The sequence below is a fragment of the Calidris pugnax genome, unplaced genomic scaffold, assembly GCF_001431845.1.
Source record: "Calidris pugnax isolate Ruff unplaced genomic scaffold, ASM143184v1 scaffold41, whole genome shotgun sequence".
In the NCBI taxonomy this organism is placed as follows: Eukaryota; Metazoa; Chordata; class Aves; order Charadriiformes; family Scolopacidae; genus Calidris; species Calidris pugnax.
Window position 1 is genome coordinate 4,630,804 of NW_015094509.1, and position 25,651 is coordinate 4,656,454.

General features: G+C 42.1%; 1 protein-coding gene across 1 annotated transcript in view; it reads right to left on the minus strand.

Annotated features, from left to right (window-relative positions):
• Positions 1 to 271: 271 nt before the first annotated feature.
• CNGB3 (cyclic nucleotide gated channel beta 3) overlaps positions 272 to 25,651 on the minus strand; it is a 159,208-nt gene continuing 133,828 nt past the window's right edge. Inside the window, exons 9-18 of the mRNA XM_014965200.1 lie at positions 23,629 to 23,751; positions 16,889 to 17,030; positions 14,830 to 14,989; positions 14,323 to 14,420; positions 13,366 to 13,449; positions 11,006 to 11,124; positions 5,982 to 6,128; positions 1,609 to 1,896; positions 859 to 862; positions 272 to 569 (exon numbers count right to left, since the gene is read on the minus strand). Of these exons, the coding sequence (XP_014820686.1) occupies positions 333 to 569; positions 859 to 862; positions 1,609 to 1,896; positions 5,982 to 6,128; positions 11,006 to 11,124; positions 13,366 to 13,449; positions 14,323 to 14,420; positions 14,830 to 14,989; positions 16,889 to 17,030; positions 23,629 to 23,751 (1,402 nt within the window). The 3' untranslated portion in view covers positions 272 to 332. The remainder of the gene's footprint in view (positions 570 to 858; positions 863 to 1,608; positions 1,897 to 5,981; positions 6,129 to 11,005; positions 11,125 to 13,365; positions 13,450 to 14,322; positions 14,421 to 14,829; positions 14,990 to 16,888; positions 17,031 to 23,628; positions 23,752 to 25,651) is intronic.

Sequence of the window (25,651 nt, forward strand, 5' to 3'; positions counted from 1 at the left end):
GAAAGCGAGGACAAGCAGGAGAGGGAAGAAGAGGAGCAGGAACAGGACGGAGTGAGAGAGAAGGGGGAGCATGGATCAAGAGAAAACCCAGTGGGTCTGAGCTCTGGTTCCTGGTACCCCAGAAGTTCTCTCTTCAGGCTGGAGGTTTAGAGGTCAGTATAGAAATAATCTGTTGGGTTGTCTCAGGAGCAGAGGATGAGAAGAGTAGGAGCTGGGGTAGGTTCTTCTCTTGAGTAGTCTCTATTTTTAATCTTTTTGTACCCAAAAGCAGCGTCACGCTAGCTCTCTGAATTCAGCAAGACAATAGACGGGGCCACAGCCCAAAGCACCATCTACTTCTTTTTTTTCTCTTTAGCTTCGACTTTAAGGATCTCTCCTTCTCCTGCTCTGGGGGATGGAGACATACTGATGATCAGGGACTCGTTAGAGGTTCCTCTGTGCATGGCTGCAGGAGGTTTGGGCTTGGCAGCTGCGGCCGGCTCTTCCCTCTGCGCAGGGGGTGCAGGGGCCGTGGGCTCCGCAGGTTTCTTCTCTGGTTCAGGTTTGTTCTCTTCTTCAGCTTGAGCTTCCTAGAAACAAGAAGTTAAACGTTCGCCTCTGCTGCAAAAGGGATTCAGGGAGTTCTGTGTGTGCAGTGGAAAGGCACAGCATGGACACTGTCATTAAGGGTATGCAGCGTATGTAAATTTGTAATCAGATGCTGAAAATCAGTTCCTAAATGAAAAATGCAGTTTCAGAATCAGAATGTCAGCATAAAACCTGGGAAAGCTTGTGGATAGGGATGGTATCTGCTGCTTAATAATACAGCAGGATGAAACGGGCACGTTTTGGGCCACACAGCCCTTCCTTAGGCCTTGCCTTCCTTCACAGAAAGAAAAAGCGTTATGTAGATCCTGACGCATTGCCCAGGGCCCCAGTTCCTTGGCCAAGCCTATTTGCTGTTCAGTTCACAAATGCACGTTAAATTGAGCAATGTTTCTGCTCCAATCGTAGCGTCGCAGCCATTTGTGTAACCCAAGTTCTTTATTTTTATTTTAAAAAGTAAATAAACCCACCACCAGTTCAGCTATAAAGACAGAACAGAATTGTGCCACCCTTGGGTGAGTGTGCAGAACTGAGCAGGTTCTTACTAACATGAACAGTTCTCAGAACAGAGTAGAATGTGGGAATTATTTTTCATCAGCTGAAATAACAGTTTCCTTATAAGTTCAATATCTGAGAGATTCAATCAGTTTTAGCTGTGTGGGCTAAACTGGAAATTTTTATCTTCAGGATTTGTGATAACTGAAGATCTGACTTTGAACTGGAAAGTTCACCACGGACTTGAGTCAGCTGGATCAGATGGCTGTGTCAGGATCTTTCTGTATTTACTGTTGTTTACGTAAAATTAGAAGATAAGATGCCCTTTGTAAAGTCTATTTTATACTTAACTTTCTTTCAGGATTTTTGTTTGCTTGCTTTTTTTATCCCTGTTTTTTTTTTTTCTTTGCTTTTGTTTTCTCTGCTCTGCAGAGAGTCCAGGGCCAGGAAGATTTGAGCCAAATTTGAGCCCTGGTGTTTACAGAGATGAGGCAGAGGGATTATCTCCCAGCTCCTGGGAGGTTTTGCATTAAGGCTACATTTTCCCCCGCTCTGTTTGCCTGGGCCCTCCCAGTGTCTTTCCTTTTTCCCTCTTCAGCTCCCGAAATGACCCACTCTGTTTTCTGTGGCGTTACCTGAATGTCTTGTTCTCTCTTCAGCTGCAGCAGCTTCGCCAGCCCTTCTTTTCCTTTACCTCCAAGCATGGCTTTAAACAATTTTGGAGTCTCCTGTTTCTGCCCAAACAGACCGGCCAGGCCCCGTGGTTGTTGTGCTGGAGGTCCTGGAGCAGGTTTCCCCTTCTCCTTCAGCAGCACCCTGGAGAACAGGAGGAGTGAGAACACACCTCAGTGCTGGGGAACTGAACGAAGTTCCTGCAAAGCTAAAACGTCGCCTTTGGGGATGAAAATCCAGCAGCTTTTCCAGTGATTTTCTTCCAGCAACAGCAAAGCTGGCGAAGGGAAGGGTTTTAGCCTGGGCTTTGGTAGAGTTGGAGGCTGCTGTTCTAATTTGGAGTTAGAATCATAGAATCATTTAGGTTGGAAAGCTGCTTTAAGATCATCGAGTCCAACCATCAACCTGGCACTGCCAAGCCCACCACTAAACCGTGTCCCTCAGCACCACATCTACACCTCTTTTAGATACCTCCAAGGATGGCAACTCCACCGCTTCCCTGGGCAGCCCATTCCAATGTTTGATAATCCTTTCAGTGAAGAAATTTTACATACTATCCAGCCTGAACCACCCCTGGTGCCACTGGGCCTATTTCCTCTTGTCCCATTGCCTGTGACTTGGCAGAAGAGACCACCCCCCCGCCGGCTACACCCTCCTTTCAGGGAGTTGGAGAGAGAACTAAGGTCTCCCCTCAGCCTCCTTTTCTCCAGGCTGAACACCCCCAGCTCCCTCAGCCTCTCCTCATAAGACTTACTCTCCAGACCCCTCACCAGCTTTGTCGCCCTTCTCTGGACCCGCTCCAGCACCTCGATGTCTTTTTTGTGGTGAGGGGCCCAAAACTGGACACAGCACTCGAGGTGGGGCCTCACCAGTGCCCAGTCAAAGGTAGAATCACTTTCTCAGTCCTGCTGGCCACACTCTTTTTAAAACAAACCAGGACACTGTTGGCCTTCTTGGCCACCTGGGCACACTGCTGGCCCATATTCAGCCAACAGCTGACCAACACCCCCAGGGCCTTTTCCACCAGGCAGCTCCAGCCACTCTGCCCCCAGCCTGTAGCGCTGCAGGGGGTTGGTGGGACCCAAGGGCAGGACCCAGCACTATGTCTTGTTGAACCTCATCCTATTGGCCTTGGCCCATCCATCCAGCCTGTCCAGCTCCCTCTGTAGAGCCTTCCGACCCTCAAGCAGATCAGCACTCCTGCCCAACTTGCTGTCCTCTGCAAACTTACTGAGGGTGCACTCGATCCCCTTGTCTAGGTTGTTGATAAAGTTATTAAACAGAATTAGCCCCAGCACCGAGCCCTGTGGGACATCACTTGTGACTGGCCACCACCTGGGTTTGACTCCATCCACCACAACTCTTTGGGCCCAGCCCATTTTTCGCCCAGCAGAGCACGCCTCTCCAAGCCACCAGCAGCCAATTGTTTACCTGTATCCTGGAGAACAAAGAGGTGCAGGCTCAGAGTAAGGTGTCACAAAGTGGACAAGAGTTTTATAAGGTGAGAAGTCATGTGGAGGGGGATGGATGTCTCAGACCTAAGGTGGAGATCTCTTACCTGCCCTTCTGGATGGAAATTCTGAGAGCATTTAGTGCTCAATCTGGAGTCCAGCTGATGCTTGTGGAAGTCTTACTTTACCAAACTAGCTCAGCATGGCTCATCTCTCATAGGTCAGGTTAGACAGTGGTACTTATTTTTGATCTTCTTTGGTAGAAGATACCCTGAAGGTATAAAAATTCCTGCCAATCGTGTGGCGGATGAGATTTTCACACCCTTCCATAGCTGTACTGATTTGCAACCATAACAAGAAGTGAGAATGAATGATGAGGGAAAGACGAGGTGACAGTTCCAAGACAGATGGAAGCAGTGAGAAGCAGAGGGTTCCCACACTTCCCATTAAGTCACTGGACAGTTTTCAAGGCAACTTTTATATCCTTGCAAAAGCCCTGACTCAAGGCTTTTTATGAATGAGTACTTGCAGACTGACGTACAGTAAGTTCCATAATATTATAGTTTTCTCCAGTGTTTTGCCTTTTGTAATTTGGGGAATTTCAGAAGTGAAGATTTAACATTTTTAAGTTGTATTTTTTGTTAATTTAAAAGTGCATTTCAGCAGCTTCCGTGGGTTTAGACCATACAGTGACTATCAGGTGTGTGATATATGGACAGATTTCTTCATTGAATAACTCCTCTGAGTCTATTTCAAGGAGCCCTCTAAAGGTGTAGGATGACCAATGCAAGAGGACATCTAACACAGGGCAAGTCCTCTAGCAGAGGACTCTAACATAAACCTTCCAGGGCAACTGATAACTCGGCTCCAAAACTGAACATAACTGCGATCCTTATCAAAATGGTGCTAAAACCACCCGTTGGTGCTTTGTTTTTCTAGGGACGTGGCTGCCCGGGCATAGGACACAGGAGTTTTGGAAGAATTAGTGGATGCATAGATAGGTGAGCAGAACACGAGGTCTCCAGCACAGGGCAGGTACTGCCTATCTTTAAAATTAAACAGGATCTCCTGTATTGAGTTTGATATCTAGAGAGGGCTTTGGGCTCAAGTGGGAGTGCAGGTGAAGGACGGATGGTTCTTAAGCTCCTGCAGTTGAGAGAGGCTGTCTGGAGGAAGCAGAATGGAATGGCTTGGCAGGATATGAGTAGGGTGGGCAGGAAAGGTGCCCCAGCGAAGGGCAACAAAGATGATTCAAGGATTGGAGCATCTCCCTTATGAGGAGAGACTGAGAGAGCTGGGACTCTTTAGTCTGGAGAAGAGAAGGCTGAGGGGAGACCTTATCAACGCCTACAAGTATCTCAAGGGAGGGTTGAAGGAGGAGGGAGCCAGACTCTTTTCAGTGGTTCCCAGTGAGAGGACGAGGGGCAACGGGCACAAGTTGGAACATAAGAGGTTCCACTCAAATATGAGGAGAAACTTCTTCACGGTGAGGGTGACAGAGCCCTGGAACAGGCTGCCCAGGGAGGGTGTGGAGTCCCCTTCCTTGGAGATCTTCAAGACCCGCCTGGATGCTCCTGAGTAACATGCTCTAGCTCTGGGCAATCCTGCTTCAGCAGGGGAGTTGGACTAGATGGTCTCTATGGTCCCTTCCAACTCTGAAATTCAGTGAAAATCAGTGAAAGCAGAAGAAGGTAGTGCAGGACAGAGAGAGAGGTATAACAGCTACTGATGGTCCTACAACTCTTCAGAAAGAAGCTGAGGACAAGAGAGGTAGGGTGAATGCTGGGGACCACCAGTCAGTGGGGTTTGTTCCACCTTTCAACCTGTTGATGCTGGTTTTGAAAAGTGGGCGATCGGCCCATCCTGTGTCCAGGTTCCTTCTTCCTCAGCGACGTGATGATTCTCAAGATGCTGTCACTTGATAACCAGGGCTGTTGAAAAATGCTGAATGCAACCATCTGCCAGCACTTCCACCAAAGAAAATGTCACTCCTGTGCTATGTTTAGTCTTTGCTGGTGGCATTTCAAGTCTGGGAGCAACCTTCCAACCTTTGGTACCAACGCAAGGCAGCAGCTGAGAACAGTAAGTGTGCTGAAGTATACTGCTGGCAACAAATCCTTTCATGTATGTGAACCTTTTGCAAGGTAATATGGTGCTCATTTTGTCATAATTTTATGACAAACTCTGCCCATATTTTTCCCTTTAAAAGCCAGGGAAATGATGATCCTACCAAGTTACAGCCAAAGCCAGAGGTAAAGAAGTTAGAGGGGTTCTAAAAGGGGATTTCAAACCCTAAATCCCCACCTCTCAGATCGGTGTGCTTCCATCCTGTCAGGCCTTACTTTAAATCCAGTCCTGACCACAGCCTGAGATTTTGGCTGTGGGTGCACTGGAGCCTGTCTCTGTAGAATTAGCTGCAGGTGCTTGGTTGTGTCTTTGAAAACCCAACCCTTCACTGACATCCCTCCTGCCCTTTCTTCCTTGACTACGTAAGGAGTCCTGATACGCGTGTCTGTCCCCTTTTGGTTTTGTTCCCTTCAATACAATGGAGAAAGGAACTACATTGAGGGCTTCATCCTACTTCCATTTCCACAAACCTTGGGATCCCTGCCAAGGCCATGACTTCCACTGAATGCTACTGGGTAACTCTCACCTCTAAAAGCAAACGTGTTTACATCCGTTACTCTTTTGGGAAAGGAACACAAGCTGGTCCAGAAGCTACAACTGTCCATTCTGCAGCTAAATAATGTGATTTTAAAAACCATTATCAGGACATACTTTGCTTTCTTCATAAGAAGTTTTTCTGAGTCGGGGTAGTGCACCAAGATCTCGTTGAGTGTTTTCTTGTCCAGAATGAAAAGGTTGGCAAAACCGTGAGCCACCACGTTGGCAGTCCTTCGGTTTCCTCCTCCTGCAGCTAATAGGCTGGAATGAAAAGAAACATCATCAGTCACAGAGTTACTTGCCCTAATGAGGAATCTCTTTGCTGGTGGCTCTCAAAGTCATGGTGAAGCTCACTTAATGTACCCAACTGTTCTATGGGATGGTCTGCAAAGGCCCTTTGCTGTTGGGATTATAACTAACTTCTTGCCTCAGGCAGGCACTTTGTCACTGCTGCTCAGGAGGATGGAGATGCTAAGGGCTGGGAAAGGTCTTGCTGGATAAAGACATTTCTCCCAAGAGACACAAGGACTGCATTTGTCTTAGTCCTCATGTGAACTTGGCATTTCCTCCATTTTATCGTTGAAAATGATTTACATCAGCAGTAGAGCAGCACAAGTCCGGTATTATTGAAGAAAATATTTACTGTGAATGAATGGTTCTCCAAGAAATTTAATTTTCCCCAGTGAGTAACTTCTGTGGGACTCTGGTTTTCAGTTTTTTCACGTCTCATGTTTGAATGTTGGCAACTTGAATGATACGGATTAGGAAGGGCTTTCAAGCTGACAGTTACAAATGTGTCTGCCAGGAAAAGAAGGCTGTTCCGTTTTGAAAGTAAGGCATTAGACAAGTTCAGTGAGCAGCCGTTGGCCGTGGGAAGGGTACCCACATAGAAATGAGATGATGTACAAATAAAAGTTAAATTGTTCATCTTTAAGAGAAGTTACGTTTTGTTCTTACTACTAAAATTGCTTTATCACTGTATTCAAGGAGATTCACCCTAAAAATTTGTCCCTTAAATATTTCCCAGTGAGTTAATATTTTTAGAGAATATTTAGTAATCTCTCAATTTAGAAGGTATTAACAAAGGATATTCTGGAACCCATAAAACATTAATTAATACATATCCCAAATATTAATCATGGATATAGAGATATTTGTTTTAATATTAAATATATGTATTAAACATATTTATAAATATTAGATCACACAGATAAAATATTGTATTTGATTGATAAAGGCTGGTATAAGACCTCTGCAACTGTGTGTGCAAGGCTGTTTTTACAGACACACACAGTGTTTTTCTGCAAGCCAACCCAAGGCAGCAATCAATACATGAACTCAAGCTGAAAATGTGGCATATCGTCTTCTTTTTAAACAATTCTGTACAATTCCTCAGATACAATAAAACTGTTTGCACAGTGAGAAAATCAGCTAAAGAGAATTGCAAACGGCCTTTGACTTGTGAGGAATCACTTCACAACAAGTCATGGAACAATCCTTCTCAGGCTTTCCTAAGGGAAAGCTCGTGTTATCCAGGCAGACTAGGACTGAAGAGATCAGCTTTTCCATGATGCTGCTGATGCCAGGTGGGTTTCACAGGTAAGGGCAGTCCTTGCTCAAACAGGGTGGCTAAGGACAGCATTATGGACTTCATGATGGAATCTGGTTTGGCTAGTGTGCTAAGGGTTACAGGATAGACCAGTTTTTTAAAATTAACTACATTTGCCTTGCAGTGGTTCTTGATTCTGTTAATATCTATAGTAATAAAGAAACTTGCTTTTTTTTTTTTTTTCCCCTCTTTCATTTTGACTCCAGTTGTTAGCCTGACATGCTGCAATACCAGTAGGAGATAAGGGCTGGAGCCCCTCTGCTGTGAGGACAGGCTGAGAGAGCTGGGGTTGTTCAGCCTGGAGAAGAGAAGGCTCCAGGGAGACCTTAGAGAGCTTTCCAATATCTGAAGGGGCTACAGGAGAGCTGGGGAGGGACTCTTTGTCAGGGAGTGCAGTGACAGGACAAGGGGGAACGGTTTTAAATTGGAAGAGGGGAGATTTAGATGAGATACCAGAAAGAAATTCTTCCCTGTGAGGGTGGTGAGACACTGGAACAGGTTGCCCAGAGAAGCTGTGGCTGCCCCATCCCTGGAGGGGTTCAAGGCCAGGCTGGATGGGGCTTGGAGCAACCTGGTCTGGTGGGAGGTGTCCCTGCCCAGGGCAGGGGGGTTGGAACTGGATGATCTTTAAGGTCCCTCCCAACCCAAACTATTCTATGGTTCTGTTATTCTATGGTAACTTTTGAGTTCTTATGCTAGCAAATTTAATTTAGAGGTATAAAGTTGTCAAAGTGATGACTCGGCTTATATTTTTTTCTTTTTTTTTTTTTTTCCCCTAATAGCTGATCCCTGTAGGAAGCTGCTGCTCATTGAAATTGGGCAATCGATCCAGGGAACGGTGTGTGTTATCAGCTGAACACACAGGGCTGTGGCAGCTCAGCTCAGCTCAGCAGCTCCGGGCACACGGGGAGAACTGGTGAAGTCAGGAAAGGGAAACAGGTCTGGACCCTGCCTCTGAGCAGGATGTCAAACCCCAACGGGCAGAAGGATATAGACCTGATGGAGAGGGTCCAGAGAAGGGCCACAAGGATGCTCAGGGGGTTGGAGCACCTCTGCTACGAGGACAGGCTGAGGGAGCTGGGGTTGTTCAGCCTGGAGAAGAGGAGGCTCCGGGGAGACCTAATAGCAGCCTTCCAGTACCTGAAGGGGGCTACAGGAAGGCTGGGGAGAACCTGTTTAGAAAGGCCTGCAGTGACAGGACGAGGGGCAATGGCTTCAAGCTGGAGGGGAACAGATTTAGACTGGAGATGAGGAGAGGGTTCTTCACTGTGAGGGTGGTGGAGCACTGGGACAGGTTGCCCAGGGAGGTGGTTGAGGCCCCATCCCTGGAGATATTCAAGGAGAGGCTCGACGAGGCCCTGGGCAACCTGGTCTAGTTGGGGGTGTCCCTGCTGACTGCGGGGGGGTGGGACTAGATGGCCTTTGGAGGTCCCTTCCGGCCTGGGCAATTCTATGAGTCTATGATTCATTGAAAAGCAGCAGCTGCTGCTTCGGGAGAAATCCTGGGCCAAAGTGGAAAGTGTAATCTTTCACACGGCTAAATGCTCCATTTAGTTTTGATTTTTTTTTTTTTAAATAAAAGTTAAGGTTACAAACCAGCTGAAAGGCTAAAGCTGAGACCAAACATTTAGAGAGATTCCTGTCAAAAATGTACATATAAAGGAGAAATGTTTCCGTTTTTCCAGAATTACCATTTTCTAATAGGAAATTGTTCTAGTGAAGTATCAGTAAATGGATGAATGAGGACATCTGGCTTAAAGTGTAAATTTCTCTGGGCTAATGAAGTGTTGTGTTACAGCTGAATTTCTCTTTCTCAATTGTCTGTGCAGGCAGGCTCTCATTAAGGCACCAATCTGTTTGCCTCTGATTCTGAGATTACTTTGCTTCCCCAAACTGATATTTTCTATACGGAAAAGTAGTGATGAGGGTAAGATGTTAATTGGAAGGCAACTCCTATTATTTAATCTGTTTCTGTAATAATTTTCAGGGATGAGATTGGCAAAGGACTTGCTTGAACATTTTGTCTCGCGTTGGCCTTCTAGTGTGATTCCGGGGAATTATTTGAAGTAAACATTTTTTGTTTCCTTCGACTCCTTTGCCCTCAGAGCCTTTTTAAGCATCATTTACATAAATTTTGAACAGAGTGAGATTAAATAGCATTTGTCTTACATATCATGTAGTTAAACTGCTTGGAATGAGGTGGATTTATTTCTTTAAACACATCTTGAATCAGAAATGGGAAGGAAATCAGTCTGATATCAGGTGATAACCACGCCACAAATACTGAGGGGAGAACTTGGAGGTGCTAAATGAAACTTATGTGTGTGTTACGTATCTGGGCTGCTGTAGTTTTTCCTTTAATCTTTTCAGTATCCAGCCCTTCCTGAAAGCTGGTGCATGCTCAGCCTTCCCACATAACTTACAATACAGCTTTTTTTATTTTTTTTTTGAGGCTTTGCTCAGGTATTACCTTGTCACGCAGAGAAATATGTTTCAAATCACCTTCTCTCAAAGAACTGATATAATTTCACTTCCCCACTCACTGAGAAAAGCCTGTATCTCTGGGTTATATCAGGTGTTCTCCACTTGAGGTCTGGCGTGTTCTACGTGCCCATCACTGGACAAAGGGGAATATTTCCCCCACCACAAAGGGGGACACGAGTGAAAGATAACTGTAAACCTGGCCCAGAGCTGATTACTGCTTTTCAAAAGGCAGATTAAAGCTACCAGCAAGAGGATTAACAATAACAGGAAGGCAGCTGGAAGAAATCAAGAATCCAGTTTATCACATGCAGCAGCACATGTATTTTATTACTTTTCCTCCGGCCAACCTCAGCAGGGGATGCAGCGTTTAAAATCTAGCACTTGTTGTCTAATTGGGGAACATAACACATAAGAATTAATGGATTTTGCATAGCAACCACATGGAGAATATAAAAAACATTTGTAACTACCTGAGAAAAATTTTCTCATCCCAGACAAGCTCACACCCAAAAATCTGGTCCGTCAGCCTTTTTGTTTTGCATGCTCTTAAAAAAATACATTTTCAAATATGGAAGCCTGATTTTTGGCAACTTAATCCCTACTTCAGCTCCTAAATGAACCCATCTTATTTGCTCTTTTAGATTTTTTTTATCCGCTTTGTTGGAAATTATAAATAATTTCTACCATCTGCTGTCTAAGGGCACCTGCTCCTACTATACAGGCAAGAAAATGCATTTTCTCCTGCTATATTGCAGACCCTAGACCAAGAAGATGTGTTAAATCTTTCCAGTGCAGAAGGGGAAATCTGTATATTTCTGTGTACATTGCCCAAAACACTGGTCTGGAATGTTGCTGGATTAGTCTCTGATGCTTCACTTAAATTTCCCTTTGCTGACCTGCATCTCCGCGTGTAGTGTCCTCTTACTTGATCCTGCCAACTTTCTGGCCCCCCATGGTAGCTGTTGTGCTTGCCACAGAGAGGTCAAACAACCCTTGATTATTTGAGCAGTTCTAAAGAAGGAGTTACAAATAGTGATGGACCTACCTGATCTCCCCAAATACAGCTCCTGCTCGGAGTGTAACCAGAACTTTGGTACCATCGGGGCCTCCAAGGACTTGAACTTCCCCCTGTTTGATGATGTACATCTCTCTGCCAATCTCCCCCTGGGAACACAAACACGTGAAGATCTCAGTGGGTTTTTGTCAGAATAACCTGCCAAACACTTCTTTAAATATCTTTCCCCTTTCTTACAGCCAAGTTTTCCAGTATTATGGAGAAATACACGTTTTGCTCTGCTTTTCCTAGCACCGAGCACAAGTGCAAGGAGTGACTTTGGCGGATACAATCGTGACATCGGGCAGTAATTGAACAGGAGTAAAACTATCTAGGCAAGTTTGGAAAAAGAAGACCAGATAATAAGCAGGATTGTAGCTGTCATCTCCATCAGCTGTTCTGGTGGAAACTGAAGTAATTCAGCAGCATGTTTAATAACAAGGAAGTGCAAAAAAGCCTACGCTTTATGGTCTAAAAAGCTTCGGTTTTTACACTATGATTTCTAGTCATCACTTACCTCACTTAAAAGGAAAGTAAGAATAAACAATCACTGAAAACTTTGTCTACTTTTCTGGAAGTCACTGGAGGGTTTAAGAGATTATTAATTTATTTATCTTCCTCCACAGGATCTACTAGGATTCGAAGCATGACATCAGTATAGACAATGAAAAGCAGGCAAACTGGAGTAATAGAATGGCTTTCACAAACGTGACCTGAACAGTCTTCACAATATCTCAATAAAACAGGCAAATAAATATTTTTCCATTGGTGCCTCTGGAGCAGTTGAGGCGAAGCAGCAATTTAATTTTTAAAGTAAAAAGGCAACTGCAACAAAGCCAGGACCGAAAAGGAAGGGCTCGCACTTCCTGTCCCTTCACTTGCACCTCCAAACCTGCGTGTTGGAGCCTCCTCGGCGAGGTGTGATGAGGCCAACATCCACCCAGGAGGACGTAGTCCAACAGGGGTTCATTCCCTCCTACATGTTACAGCATTAATAGGGCTACTATGGTTGTTGGTGACATAGTAGATCCATACAAGGGAGAGGCCTTTTAGCCCTGAATCAAGCTGTAATAAATGGATACTTCCATTTCTCATCATCCATCCTTCTTGAGAACTGTTTGCATCTGACTTCAGTTATCAAGACCTTCAGTCTGTTACTGTCATTTGCTGTCTCTGTTGTGGCAGAGTCCCAGCCACAGTCTAAGATCCTTTCACGCCGTCCATTGAACAAGCAAATTATTCTTCCACCCTTCCTAGCCAACAGTAATTCTGGGTTCCATCTTTGAAGGGACACACCTGATCCTTTGGTGCGTTCACAAATGTTTGATTTCCAGCACTGTGGAGTCAGTGGGACTAACTCAGCATTTGGGAAGAGGACCAGATGCTTAACTCTTGGAGGAAGCAGGACCTTAGTGAACATACGGGACCAGACAAGTTAAGGGGTTCTGATGGCCACTCCTGAGTGTGGGATGAAGAGTGGGTCAGTTGCCAGAAGAGTAACAGTACTGAGATGTCACCCTCCCCGTGCTTTAATTACGTTCAACACCTGCCTCTCAGTACGTTTACGTGCCTTCTGAAAAGACCCTTGGGCTCAGCTGGTGAGAAGCTGAGCTATCTACCTGTGTTTCTGGGAGGTCTGGTTTAGTGATGATGCTCCTTGTTTGTTGTGTGGGTGTCTATTTTTGTCAGTCAGGTTGACGGTTGGACAAGATAATCTTTAAGGTCCCTTCCAACCTAGAAGATTCTGTGATTCTGTGTTGCTGTAAGGCCATGTTCGAGCAAAAATGCTAAGAGAAGACAGGGTTCTTTGCTAGGGGACAGCGTGACAGCACTCATCTGGAAGTCTGGAGGTGGCTCAAAGCTGGGAGTGAAGGCAGAGCAAGGTGAGATCCTGCTGGAAGGAGCGGTACGGGGTGCAGTGCATTTTCTACATTCTTTGATAATTCCGCTTAAGAGTTTCTGAATACACAAATGAAGCACATGAAAGCATCACAGATTGAGATCTGTAGGCTAGGTTTGCATGTAGGTATGTATTAAAAATTAAACTTGCTCCATTTTAAATACTAAAAATTCATGCTGTATCATTAGATAAGCCGTATTTACATTAAGTACTTTTCCATATGACTATAATTTTATGTTTGATAATATAAGTAATAAAACCCATATCGTCTTGTTCTAGGCTGAAACTTGAGAGCACTTTTGTTATTAATACAGAGAGTACCTTAATTACTCTCATGCTACCTAATGCATTCAGGATTAATTTTGTTTAAGGGACGCTGTTGACTGATATCTGAACTCTTTTTCTAAAATACGTACCGTAATTATTCTTTGAAAGAGAAAACACTGCTCACCTTTTTGCAGACAAAGTCACCAGGTAAATACACAATGGATTTCAACCTTAGCAGCATGTCGTATATCATCTGGGTATCGCACCCCTGTTAAAACAGAATTGGTTGCTCTGTTAATTCAGTTATTATTAATCACAAGTGATTACCAACAAGATGTAAATGATCCAGGGACTCGTAAGTGGAATGCAAACCCAAAACATCATAAAGATCAGTTTTTAGAGCAGAGAAAAGACTGAAAAAATGTCATTTCAGATGCTTATAAAGTTCCTTTTGGTTGAATATCTCTTTGCTTTTTGAGCAGTAAGCTTCTGTACATCCAGATTTGCTGTGGAAGCTCTGTTAGTGCTATGTTCATAGCTTTATGGGTAAAACCAAATTAGTGTTAAGATTAGCGTATGTCGAGTCTACATCTAAAAATGCAGTGTCTCCTTGGTTTTGTTGTCAAAAATCCAGTCCTAAGTACCACAGTTAAATTGTGCCTCTGGAAAATTGTCGTGATAACAAAGAGAAAGCTCCTTTGCACAAAATGTTACTAAAAAATGGCATTCACTACATCAAAGTTAGGTTGATGGAGCACACAGCACCAGTGATCTCCCGGGCAGCCATCGGCAGGACAAGACAAGGTGGACCGTATTAAAAAATACATTATTCTATGTCTGACTCTTGAGATTAGTTCTATTCTGAAATCACTTACAGTCTGACAAACATCAACCTTAATATATCGATACAAAAGTGTCTTAATCTCATTTTCCTTGTTTTTTTTTTTAATCTCTGACCCAAAAAATTCAAAGGCAGGCACTTGGCTTTGTCCTGACGTGTCTCCATTGCCTGAAATATTTCTTAGGCTTATTTGCCTTGCATATTAAAAAGCACGTTCCTAAGTGTTGCAAGATGCACAGTACAAAGGTTTCTGTCTCAGGAATACCACACATTTCTGCATTCTCCTCTGAAACTACTTGCTTTGAATAAGTCGACTTTGTTGACGATGGCGAAGTTCACATCAATCGCAATGGCTAATTGCATTTTGGTTGGCATCTGCTCCAGTAATTCTGATTCGTCTGTAAAAGACAAAAAAAAAAAACCCAAAACCACAAAATCTGTTAGAAAACATAAAGAAAGAATGAAAGACCGTCCATAAAAATGAACACCGTACAGGAAAATAACTTAATGCAGCTATTCTAGGATTTATGATTTCAAAGGAGGAAGCTGCTAATATACTTTTGTCTTTTAAGTTACATATCCTGTCTATCATGTAAGTTAATAGAATTTATGAAGCAGTAAGCGTCAGATTGCTTTTTCTTCTCTGAAGTAAAGAGGTTTTTCTTTTCAGAAGTAAAGTGAATCCCCTCCTCTCACTTCTCACGTGCAATTGAGAAGAGGAGAAATGTGAATTTCACCCTCTCTCTGTATCTACACACACACACTCTCACTTGGAGTTGCTACGTCAGTGGAATGGGAAGGCCTTACCCAGCATTCCCTGAGAGTCCCAGGTGTATTCATACCAGGTCCTAACACGATTTTGGACAACTCTTGGGATAGAGTAAGTGTTCATGTAGGAGACAGTGTTGTCCATACTGGAGCGGTAGTAGGTCTGTCCTGCTGTAGCCGCTCCGATGACATCTCTCATCTGCAAACAGCACTGGGTGTTACTACACATTTCAGGCAAAACCAGCCTCAATCTGAATATCTTGTCAACAACATGTGAAAAGAATAAAACACTTCGTTTGCAAAATCACTGATTAATTCTACCTTCAGCTGCATGTTTTGAATAGGTGCTTCGTCTGCTTTTTCAGAAGCATTGCAGATTTAATCTAGTTGTGTTGGAAAGTCTACATTTATGGTTTTTAAAGGAATAATTTGTGGGTTTCAGCTTATTCTTCTGTCTCCTATTTCTTGACATGGATGAAAAATACAGATAATGCTTTTCTTACAAATCCATAATGGTGCTGCTCTGCGTTTGGTGTGCAGTGGAAGGCAGAAGTGAAGCAAAGTGGGCTAAATGTCTCTGATAACACCAGCTGGCACCACAGGGATGGAGACCCTGCCACTGTGTAAATAGTTAAGAGAATCTAGATCACAACTAAAAACGCCCTTTGAGCTGCAAGGTAACCTTGAAGATTGTAGTGCAGGAACACCATTTAACCTTCCGACACAAAGGGAATTTTGGTTTGTGGAAATAGATGAGTTAATGTTCATAGATATTCCTTCTTCCAAAGCATAACCATCTAGGCAAGCTTTTAGTGGAATGGTTTCCTCTTGCAGTGGCCAAGGATTAATGTGCCAGTGGGATGAATTCTGCTTTATATCAATTGGGTGCAGGAGGAATAACAATTTTTAGGCAAGTGTGCTAAAGCGGGAAAAACTCAGTAATTTTAAGGGCTCTTTGTAAACGGGGAATTACAACAAACTGCAGTGAAGCTGTTTGTGTGTTAAGATTTAAGGTCTAAGTCTGCAAATGACTATTCTGGTTACAAAAACTAATCTGCAGAATCTACTTCAGGAATGGCGCTTTCATTGACAGATCTCTCAATTTAGGGAAAAAATATAAATACGCAAACTCTGAAGTTTAATCCAATATACCAGACTTCAATAGTTTTCCACAAGAAATATTTTATACAAAATACTTTGGTTTATTTTTGGTAAATTTTGTGGATGAATTTAAAATCCTGTAGGCAAGAGTTCTGTCTCTTCTTGCATTTCAAAACAGCAAGAGACATAATGCAGTTTTTCAGTGTTTGATTGAACTTTTCGAATCCTGTATCCGAAATAAAAATTAAATTTCAGTTTTCAGCTTTATTTTTTCATAATAATTCTTCAAATAACAAGCATGTACAAATCAAAGTCTGGAATGATTTCTAGAGGAATCCGATAAGACATGGTCTTACGTAGGAACCGCAGCATTTGTTTTTCTGTAGGCAAGGTGTTTAAAAACCTATGGATCTAAAGCCCAAGTTTAAGAGTTACAAGCCAGAAATATTTCAGATATATTCATTTGGAAAAATAACTGATTTTCTGTGCTATGGGCTTCTTTTTTTTCCTCCTGCAAAAGGAGAACAAAGAAAAATAGAAACCAGTTAATTTTCAGGTTACCAAATATATTGTAATTTATGGGAGAGAGCAGAATTCTAGTTTGAAAAATACATTCTATTGGCAGTAGTATCAAGCGTGACATTCAATATGTTTTACATATTAATATCACACCTACAATTGCAATTTTTATACAAGTTTAACAGTATAATGTGAATGTCAGGAACTGTCTCCTTGGCTATGAGGAAGAAAAAAAGGAATTTTACATAGTTCCAAGAATCACCCATGTCCTGCAGAGTCTTGGCTTTAAATCAGCTTGTGTGCAGTAGGGCTACAAAACTGGGAACTGATTAAACACATGTATTTGTTAGAATAACAAGCATGGATGACAGTTAAATAGAGGGACATTCAGATGGAAACTAAACTCCATTCAATGGAATATATTATCACTACATCACAGTAATTTGAACGTATCTCGTTATCAATTTTTCTGATGTACCTGACCAATTAAGCTGGAGAAGACAAAGACGCCCAGGAAAAAATTCAGCAGTTGGAAAATGATCTCAAACAGAGTTTGTGGCTCTGGAAGGCCACCAATGGTGATTAATGTACGCACGGCCCAGTAGTAACACCTCAGGTACCTGTGGATACAGACAACACCTCTGTCATTGACTGGAGGTACTTGTGGGGGTGAAGTGAAGCGTCTACCTACCGCAATTGGGTCTGTCAGTGATGCTTTTCAGTCCAAAGGAAAGACCTCAGCACTTTTTATAAAGGGTTATGATTTTCCAAACGACCCAGTTGTGTAAATCACCTTGAGCTGAATGTTCTCCCTGACAGCAAAATGAGACTATATGGGAAATGCAGCAGTTACTTCGTGTTCTCCAGTAACTCTACGCAGGATCACAGAAGGCTTCAGTAACGAATTGCCAAGGTGGACATCACAGTGTTAGAAAGCTCCCAGTGAAGATGCTATGGTGTTAAAAGCAGTACAAATGTGTTAGAGACTTCCCAGAGTTTATCTCTAGCATAATGACACACGGCTGAAGGTCTCTTCAGACACAAGTGTGAAGCCTTATGATGGGCACAACAAATGCAATGTCATCCTTCCCATGTCCATTCATTTTCCTCCCCCTTTACTCACACAGGTCTTCCTCCCATTCTGTTTCTGAGCACCCTTCACTGCCTCTGCCTCCTGGGTGATATCAAACAGAAGTTACGTGTTTCCACAAGCTGTGGGTTAATCCAGCATCTCCAAACAACTTCATTTACTGAGCACTGAAAGGTTGACTCCTGCATTAACTTCTCCTAGCGGCTGGCCTCCACCACCCCTTCTGTCACCTACACAAACACTTTCGTGCCTTCTTCACTGCTTTCCCTCATGCTTGGGCAGAGCTGCCCATCAATGGCTACAAAACCACCTTGTTAACACTCTTGAAGACTTTCCTCAGAACTCTCTTGATCTAAAAGCCAAATAACAGCAGTGAGTAATGATCAGCCCCTAAGACTCTTCTTCAACGTGTGGCTTATATTGAGTCCTTCCCTGTATCCATCTGCTGTCCCTCACTTCTCATACCTGAATTGTGAGCTCTTTGGCCAAAGACCTCTTGTTCTATCTGTGGAGACCTCTTTGAACAACCTTGTGCATGACAAAGCCCATTGCATTCAAGTGGTGTACTTCTATTGGTATGATAACACAAATTTATGAAAAATGATTTTTTTTTAATTTTTTGAGGATAGTCATGCTAACTTTTTTTGATATATATACAAAGTGCCTTGGCATCTCTAAGCTTCTGGTTTAAATTTTGTTCTAGAAGATGGCACCACTAGTAATGCAGCATCCCCCATACAGCGCAGTGGGGATTAATTAGTTCAAATCATTGCCATGAACGTCCTATCATTTCCTTCTTTTCTGAGCAAAAGAGTATTTGGTTTATGAATATTTTTAAAGGCCCCCTGCCTTAGAATCTGACTTCCTAAGTCTCTGTACAATCAGACCTCAGCATCACTAATGATTATGAGTGGAAGTTTGCTTTCTTTAATTGTACAATGAGATTTTCTATTATTTCATCTGTGACTATTGCTTCTGAAGCAATGCAGATTCCTTCTATTTGCTGGATTTTATTGAGTTTGAAATAAAAAGCCAAAACCAGAAGAACTACTTTTGGAGATGTTTGTTTTGAAATAGCCTGTCTTGTATGCATCTTCTCATGCCTACTCTGAATCTGAGGCCACCTGATCTTCTTGCAGATTTCAGATGTGTATTTTAATTTGGTTGCCTCCATTTTTAAACTCTTCTCTTATTAAGATATGAACTCCACTCCTGTTAATAAATGGTCCATGTAACAATACAATTGGAGGGTCAGTTTTGTGTAAATATGAGAAAATAAACTCACAATAACGACCAACGCCAATGAGTTTTTTTTAAATCACTGAAAAGTGCTTCCAAGTCTTTCACCTAAAATGTCAGGCTTTACCAAGCAATTGATTTTTGCTTTTCATTATCAAGTCACTTTTTTTCTCAGTTGCAGATTAATGAAATGCAGTAACAATGATCACTTTTATCATAGTTTTCTAATTTTAGTTGTTAACATCCAGGAGTGGCTGTTTCCATTCAATGCCCTTAAGTCAAAAGATTTGTTGCGCATCTGCCATCATAGAATTTTTCTTTGTTAGGGGTGCAAAAGGCACAGCTGGATTACACCACTATAATATTTTCACTCAGGTTCAAAAAAAATCATCACCTATGCAGGCTTCCAGCAAAGTATGTGTAAGTGGCAGCTTTCTCTTACACTTCTGTAGCGTAAATCAATAGTAAGAAAAAGCCTCAGATCTGTCTTGGAAGAATTGAGGATTTAAGCATAAAATAATGTCCCTGGTCTGTCTGAAGGGAATTATCATATGAAGTGTATTAATACCATATTCATTTGCCATCACCGAGAATTCTGTAGTGCTTGAAACATGCATAATTTATGAATATAAGACTAAAGAAATTAACATTACTTCTGTGCTAGTTACTATAGAAAATGAAAGTAATTAACTGCCTCCCTCACCCCCAATGGCCTTGGGTGCCAAGCTTGCCAAGTCCACCATCATAGACAATATAATCTTCATTCTGGGAATGTCTACAAAGAAGGAAAACAGCTCCAAAGGAATTTAGGGGTCACATTCTTCTTTGCTGTGTTGCAAATCCAAAACGTGAGAAGTTGTTTTCAGACCTGCCCACCCCTTTCAGAAGCTGTAGTTAATACATTAAACTCTTCTGCAATTTTACTTCAAAAGAAACTTTCTACTGGCAAAGTGACATGATACTCACTATCTCTTAAGCACAGGTTTTGTATTTTCTCCATTTACTCACTGTATTGTTTTTCTTTTAATCGGAAATAAAAGTTACACAGTTGAAATGTAAAGCAGCTTTTTTTTTCTTTCTTTTTTTTTTTTTTTTTTGCCTAAGAAGGGGAGAAATGAGGTTGTAAATTTTGTTTAAGGAAAGCCAGAAAAAACCAGACTTCTATTTCAACAGCGTTAGCAGCTCTGCTTCCTACTAGCTGGTGTCTGGAACCCATCACTGCTCACCACATGGCTACCCAGCCTGCTATAAAAACCCTGTTGAAGCAAACACCACCAGACAAGAAAGGGCTTTTCCCTCTCCACAACACGGAGAGCATGTTTATCCTTCAGGCAATTAAACTACTAGATTTTTCCCTAAAATAAGCCCTAGGTAGGAAAACATTCAGCAACACTGCAAATAAGATACTTTGTATCAACAGAAATATCTTTTCCATAAAAAGCCATTTCAGAATGGATTCATGGAATGAAGTTCTTCCATGGTTTTGGTTAACACAGGTAAATCAGATCTTTATGTGTGTGGCTATCAGATTTTAGGGTGATAGTCACACATTCATTTCAGCCCAGGGAAGCACTATTTCAGGGCTGTGACAATTTCACTCCTCTCAGATGGCAGCCATTTTAAGTAAAGAGCTGGCCTTTATAAGGCCAGTAAGTTCACAGACGACACCAAGCTGGGTGGCAGTGTCGACCTGCTGGAGGGTAGAGAGGCTCTGCAGAGGGATCTCGACAGGCTGGATCAATGGGCTGAGACCAACGGGATGAGGTTCAACAAGGCCAAGTGCTGGGTCCTGCCCTTGGGTCACACCAACCCCCTGCAGCGCTCCAGGCTGGGGGCAGAGTGGCTGGAGCTGCCTGGCAGAAAAGGACCTGGGGGTGTTGGTGGACACCGGCTGAACAGGAGCCAGCAGTGTGCCCAGGTGGCCAAGAAGGCCAATGGTATCCTGGCCTGTGTCAGGAGCAGTGTGGGGAGTAGAGCCCGAGAGGTGATGGTCCCCCTGTACTGGGCACTGGTGAGGCCTCACCTTGAGTACTGTGTCCAGTTTTGGGCCCCCTACCATAAAAAAGACATTGAGGTGCTGGAGCAGGTCCAGAGAAGGGCAACAAAGCTGGTGAGGGGTCTGTAGAACAAGTCTTATGAGGAGAGGCTGAGGGAGCTGGGGGTGTTCAGTCTGGAGAAGAGGAGGCTGAGGGGAGACCTTATCGCGCTCTGTAACTACCTGAAGGAGGGTAGAGAAGAGAACAGGTAGAGAAGCGGGGGTCGGTCTCATCTCCCAAGTCACAGGAGATAGGACAAGGGGAAACGGCCTCAAGTTCCTCCAGGGGAGGTTTAGATTGGATATTAGGAAACATTTCTTCACGGAAAGGGTTATCCAGCATTGCAAAAAGACCTACTTTGATAATTTTTCTTTGATAAATTTTCTTGTGGTTTGAATGCTGTGTACAACTCTTAGTTACAAACTGAAGTTCACCATTTAGTATGCCCACTCAGAAACATATATAGAACCAAATTGATAAGGGAAAGTGTTGTCTGTGTATTCTCTTTAGCCTGGAAAGAAAAAAAAATAAATCCTAGAAGTGCTGACATTTTTAGTAACTGGTTTTGGCCATAACTAGCAACATTTTATGGACACAGCAGGGATCCTCCATAAAACATTCATGCCACTAAATCAGTGTCAGATCATTTGCTTTGGGTCAGTGCAATCTGAGACCACTAGAATTTTGATTTATTTGTCGAACTGCTTACTGTCATTTATTTTTCAATTAGCTAAGAAGTTATGTTTGTCTTCTCTTCTTTCTGAATGTGCTCCCATTCTAAATCAGACCAATGGCATATTTTGCTTCAAATATTGGCAGCGCTGACTGCTACGTGAAAGGAAATGACATCTGTGCTGCTGTGCCATAATACAGGTATTGCAGTGCTGGTTCCTTTTTCTGACAGATTTTTCTTGAATTGTCCTTAATTTCTGGTTTCCAAAGAAATGAATATACCTAGAAGCACCTTGTCTCATATGTTTAAATTCACGTTATCTCTAATAATTCCTAATGCTCACACAGTGCCTTTCTGTCAAAAATCCCCAAATATTTGACAATCAGACAATACATAATGCCTGATTCTCTAAAGTGATGACTGTCCCATACAGAAGGCATTTGCTCTTAGTGGAGTACCAAGCTATACTTTACAAAATGCAGCTCAACATGGGATATTCTCTGGGGTTCCATATACATGGGACCATATAATTCACTATGAGATAGATACTAAAGTCATACATTCACCAACCAACGGATATATTTAAATATGCATTTCATTTCTATGTCTTAGTTTAATGCAGACCTTGATTTATCAGTTTATTGTTTATAAAAAATTCTGTCCTAAATCCCACGTGATTTCAGTGTGACATCCTTTGAGAAGTGTTTCTGTCTTCTTGTAGGAAAGGTATCACAAAATATTAAAAAACCTGGTCATTGCCTCTGGGAAAAACTACGTTGTCTGTGATCAAGCTGGCAAATAATTTCTACCAATTGCTTCCCTGGTGAAATGTAAAATATTCTTGTCCATGAAAAACAGGAAGACTTTCTTGCCTGTTCTCTAGGCTGTTCTGAAGAGGCATTAAAAACTTGACGATCAGTCTTCAAGTAAGTGCTCTACTTTCCACATTTTTAGGTTGCTCAGTTACCTTATTTTTTAATTATGAGGCAAGTATTCCCAAGAATGACATTAAGAAAAATAGCTATAATGGAAATTCGTTCTGCATTTTTCGTGTCAGATTTCTGGAAGCCTTGATCCTGCGAATAAATACCTGTGTGTAACTTCACTGACATAAGTGGTCCCGCTGAGCTCCAGCCCCTGCTTGCACGTCTGGCTGCAGTACCCAAGCTGTATTTTAGCACTGTGCAGAAACTTCAGCTGTACCATTTTTTTTTGAGAGAGAACCCCAATTAATAAAAGGCAATGCTGCTTTACACAAAGTGTGTTTTACTCTCAAAGGCAATTTTCTTCCCCTTCAAGACAGTGACTTCACACCAAACTCGTGAAGTCTGGCGAAATTACACGGAAGATGAGCATGTCTCCAAGAGAAACATGAAAAGTTATTTAAAGGCTGATTTATGCCAGCAGTAGTATATTATATGTGGTTTTTCGAAGAATGTAATTAATGAAAAAATTGAGCTTCTGTGGCTTTAAGTGTATTATGGCCTTTGAAAGAAATGAACAGTCATACATCTGAACCTACTAGATATGTTTTTATATAACTACACACAAAATATATTATGACTTTGCTATTTTCTCTTTCTTCCTCTCCATCATCTTAATGAATGTCCCTTCCTTGGCAGCCAGCCTACTGCTGTCACCAGGAGTTTGTGGAAAAGTGTGCCAGTATCCAGTCCTTCCCGCTGGAGACACTCTGCCACATGCATGAGATCAGAGAAAGTGGGTGGAATTTTTTCAGATCAATCACCGTGGTTTTTAGAGGCACTGAAATGTTGCATTTTAATAACACAATGCTGTGTGGCATGAAAAAAAAAACTGTGCCTCTTATTCCTTTGAGGGATTGTTCTACAATCCTTCTAACAGTTCCCATGTGCATATGCAATCAGTAAGTTTAATTTATGACCCTTATTGCTTTCTAAATGTTTAATTAAGTTAGTGCTTAGCACTGACTCATAAACCTATAAAAGCTGGAAGTGGTAAACTGATTATTCACTACACCTGCCCTCCAAATATGGGTTAGTGCTGAAAGCTGCTAATCAGCAGTTACGGTGCTAAAAGTTTACTATCCAAGCGGTTGTAAATAAGGGCATACCCTGCAAGAAAGGGCACGGGGAAAGGAGGGGAGTGCAAAAATGAATAAAATAAAAAAAAAATATCTCTTGCAAGAGAAAAGGACTTACATGTTTCCTTTGCCATCGTACACCCATCTAGTGCTGCCGAGTCCTTCATAGTCTGAAGCCCAGTAATACACGCACGCGTTAATGTGCAACATAAACAGCAAGTATCCAGTTGTTCGAATGACCCTATAAAAGTCAACAAATTCCTGTGAAACAACACATCTTTCCTTTATTTTAATATGGAGCCTATTGCTTTTTTGGATCAACAGTGTTTGCATTAAGCATCCACTAAGTAGTTCCCCACCTGTGAAAAAATACCTGTCTCTCGCGTTTGTTCGAGGTCAAATAAAAATCTTTCCTACAATATTTGACACAGGGTAATTTTCAAATTATGATTCCCTGACGATTTCATAATCCACTTCTTTAACCGGCTATGAATATTTACAGAAAGGTAGAAACTGTATTAATGAGGCTAGAGGGTTAATGCGTTTGCCAAACTCTGCTCAAGTAGGCTCTAAACTTGTGAACTAAAGCCAAGAAATGTCTGAGGTTAGAAATGAACTGCTTTACAAGAGCCGTGCTCGGAAGCCTCCGGTAGATCCACTAAATAGTATGATTTAGCAGATACAGCAGGAGTTATATCATTCCTAATCCCCCTTCTTATGCTTATGGCCAGTTCTTTGCAGAACACCTATGATGAACTACTTAAGCACCAAGCCGCTTTCCGTTTAATACAATAATGATCTCATTGTATATCCTCTGTTCAGTGCATGAGGATCAAAAGAAAGATCTCCTGGATTTAGCTCTCCAGTCAAAATATTCATACAGGCAAGGGATAAATAAGCAGGAAAAGTATAGGACTTACACAAACACGGGGAGGCTGGTACATACTGAGTTTACCTGCTATAGCTAGATTTCAATGCATTTTGCAGTGCTTAGTAACTGAGTACATCATTTTATGAAAATGTGTTAAGTTCTGACTAAGTTAGGCCTGTAAACTAAGTTAATGGGAGATAATATCATCTGTATTTCCTTGCTGGTTCTTCAGGTGTCATTGCATGCCCTCTTTTGCCTTTCCATAGACATATTATGGAAAATAATTCATTTTAAAAGTTCTCAACATCCGAAAAAAGTTTAAAAAAGTAAGCAAGACAGATGAAAATCATTCTTTCTAATGATACTAGAAATTGGGGACGATAGGGAGGCAGTGATTCAGAAACTGAAAAGCAATGTATTCATCTTGTGGAAATTCAGAGAAGTCTTCTCTTGTACCAACAAGAATTTAAACAAAAAAAACCAACCCACAACCACAAGTAAAAACAAACCTCAAAAGACTCTTCAATAAGTGAAAGGAGACAGCAATATAAGAATGAGCTTTGTGAAGGTCAGCATCTTCAAAATACTTTAGCAGAACTTTCAAACTTACAAGTTTCATCTTATTTTGTAGGTGTATGAAAATATGAAAGACATGATGTTCCAACCTCCTTTTCAAATTTAATTAGTTTCTAAATCTCATAAAATATCCCATTTGCAATGTATAAATACCAAGTCTATCATTTAAATGCAATAATCTCTGAAATAGAATAAGATGGTAAACAACAGATTCTTATTTCAGCCACAGCAGCACACAGGAACAATACATGCCCTGAAACTAGGATAGGGGACAAAAAAATCTGTTGGCTGAAGCACCTTCCCTATAAAAACAAGCTGATAGAATTGGGGTTGTTCAGCCTGGAGAAGAGAATTAGATATTAGGAAGAAATTCTTTGCTGTGAGGGTGGTGAGACACTGGAACAGGTTGCCCAGAGAAGCTGTGGCTGCCCCATCCCTGGAGGGGTTCAAGGCCAGGCTGGATGGGGCTTGGAGCAACCTGGTCTGGTGGGAGGTGTCCCTGGTCGTGGCAGGAAGGTTGGAACTCGATGATCTTTAAGGTCCCTTCCAACTTGAACCATTTTATAGTTCTATGATTCTATGAATTGCAGAGGATAAACTTGGGCATGATGTTCCAACCTCCTTTTCAAATTTAATTAGTTTCTAAATCTCATAAAATATCCCATTTGCAATGTATAAATACCAAGTCTATCAT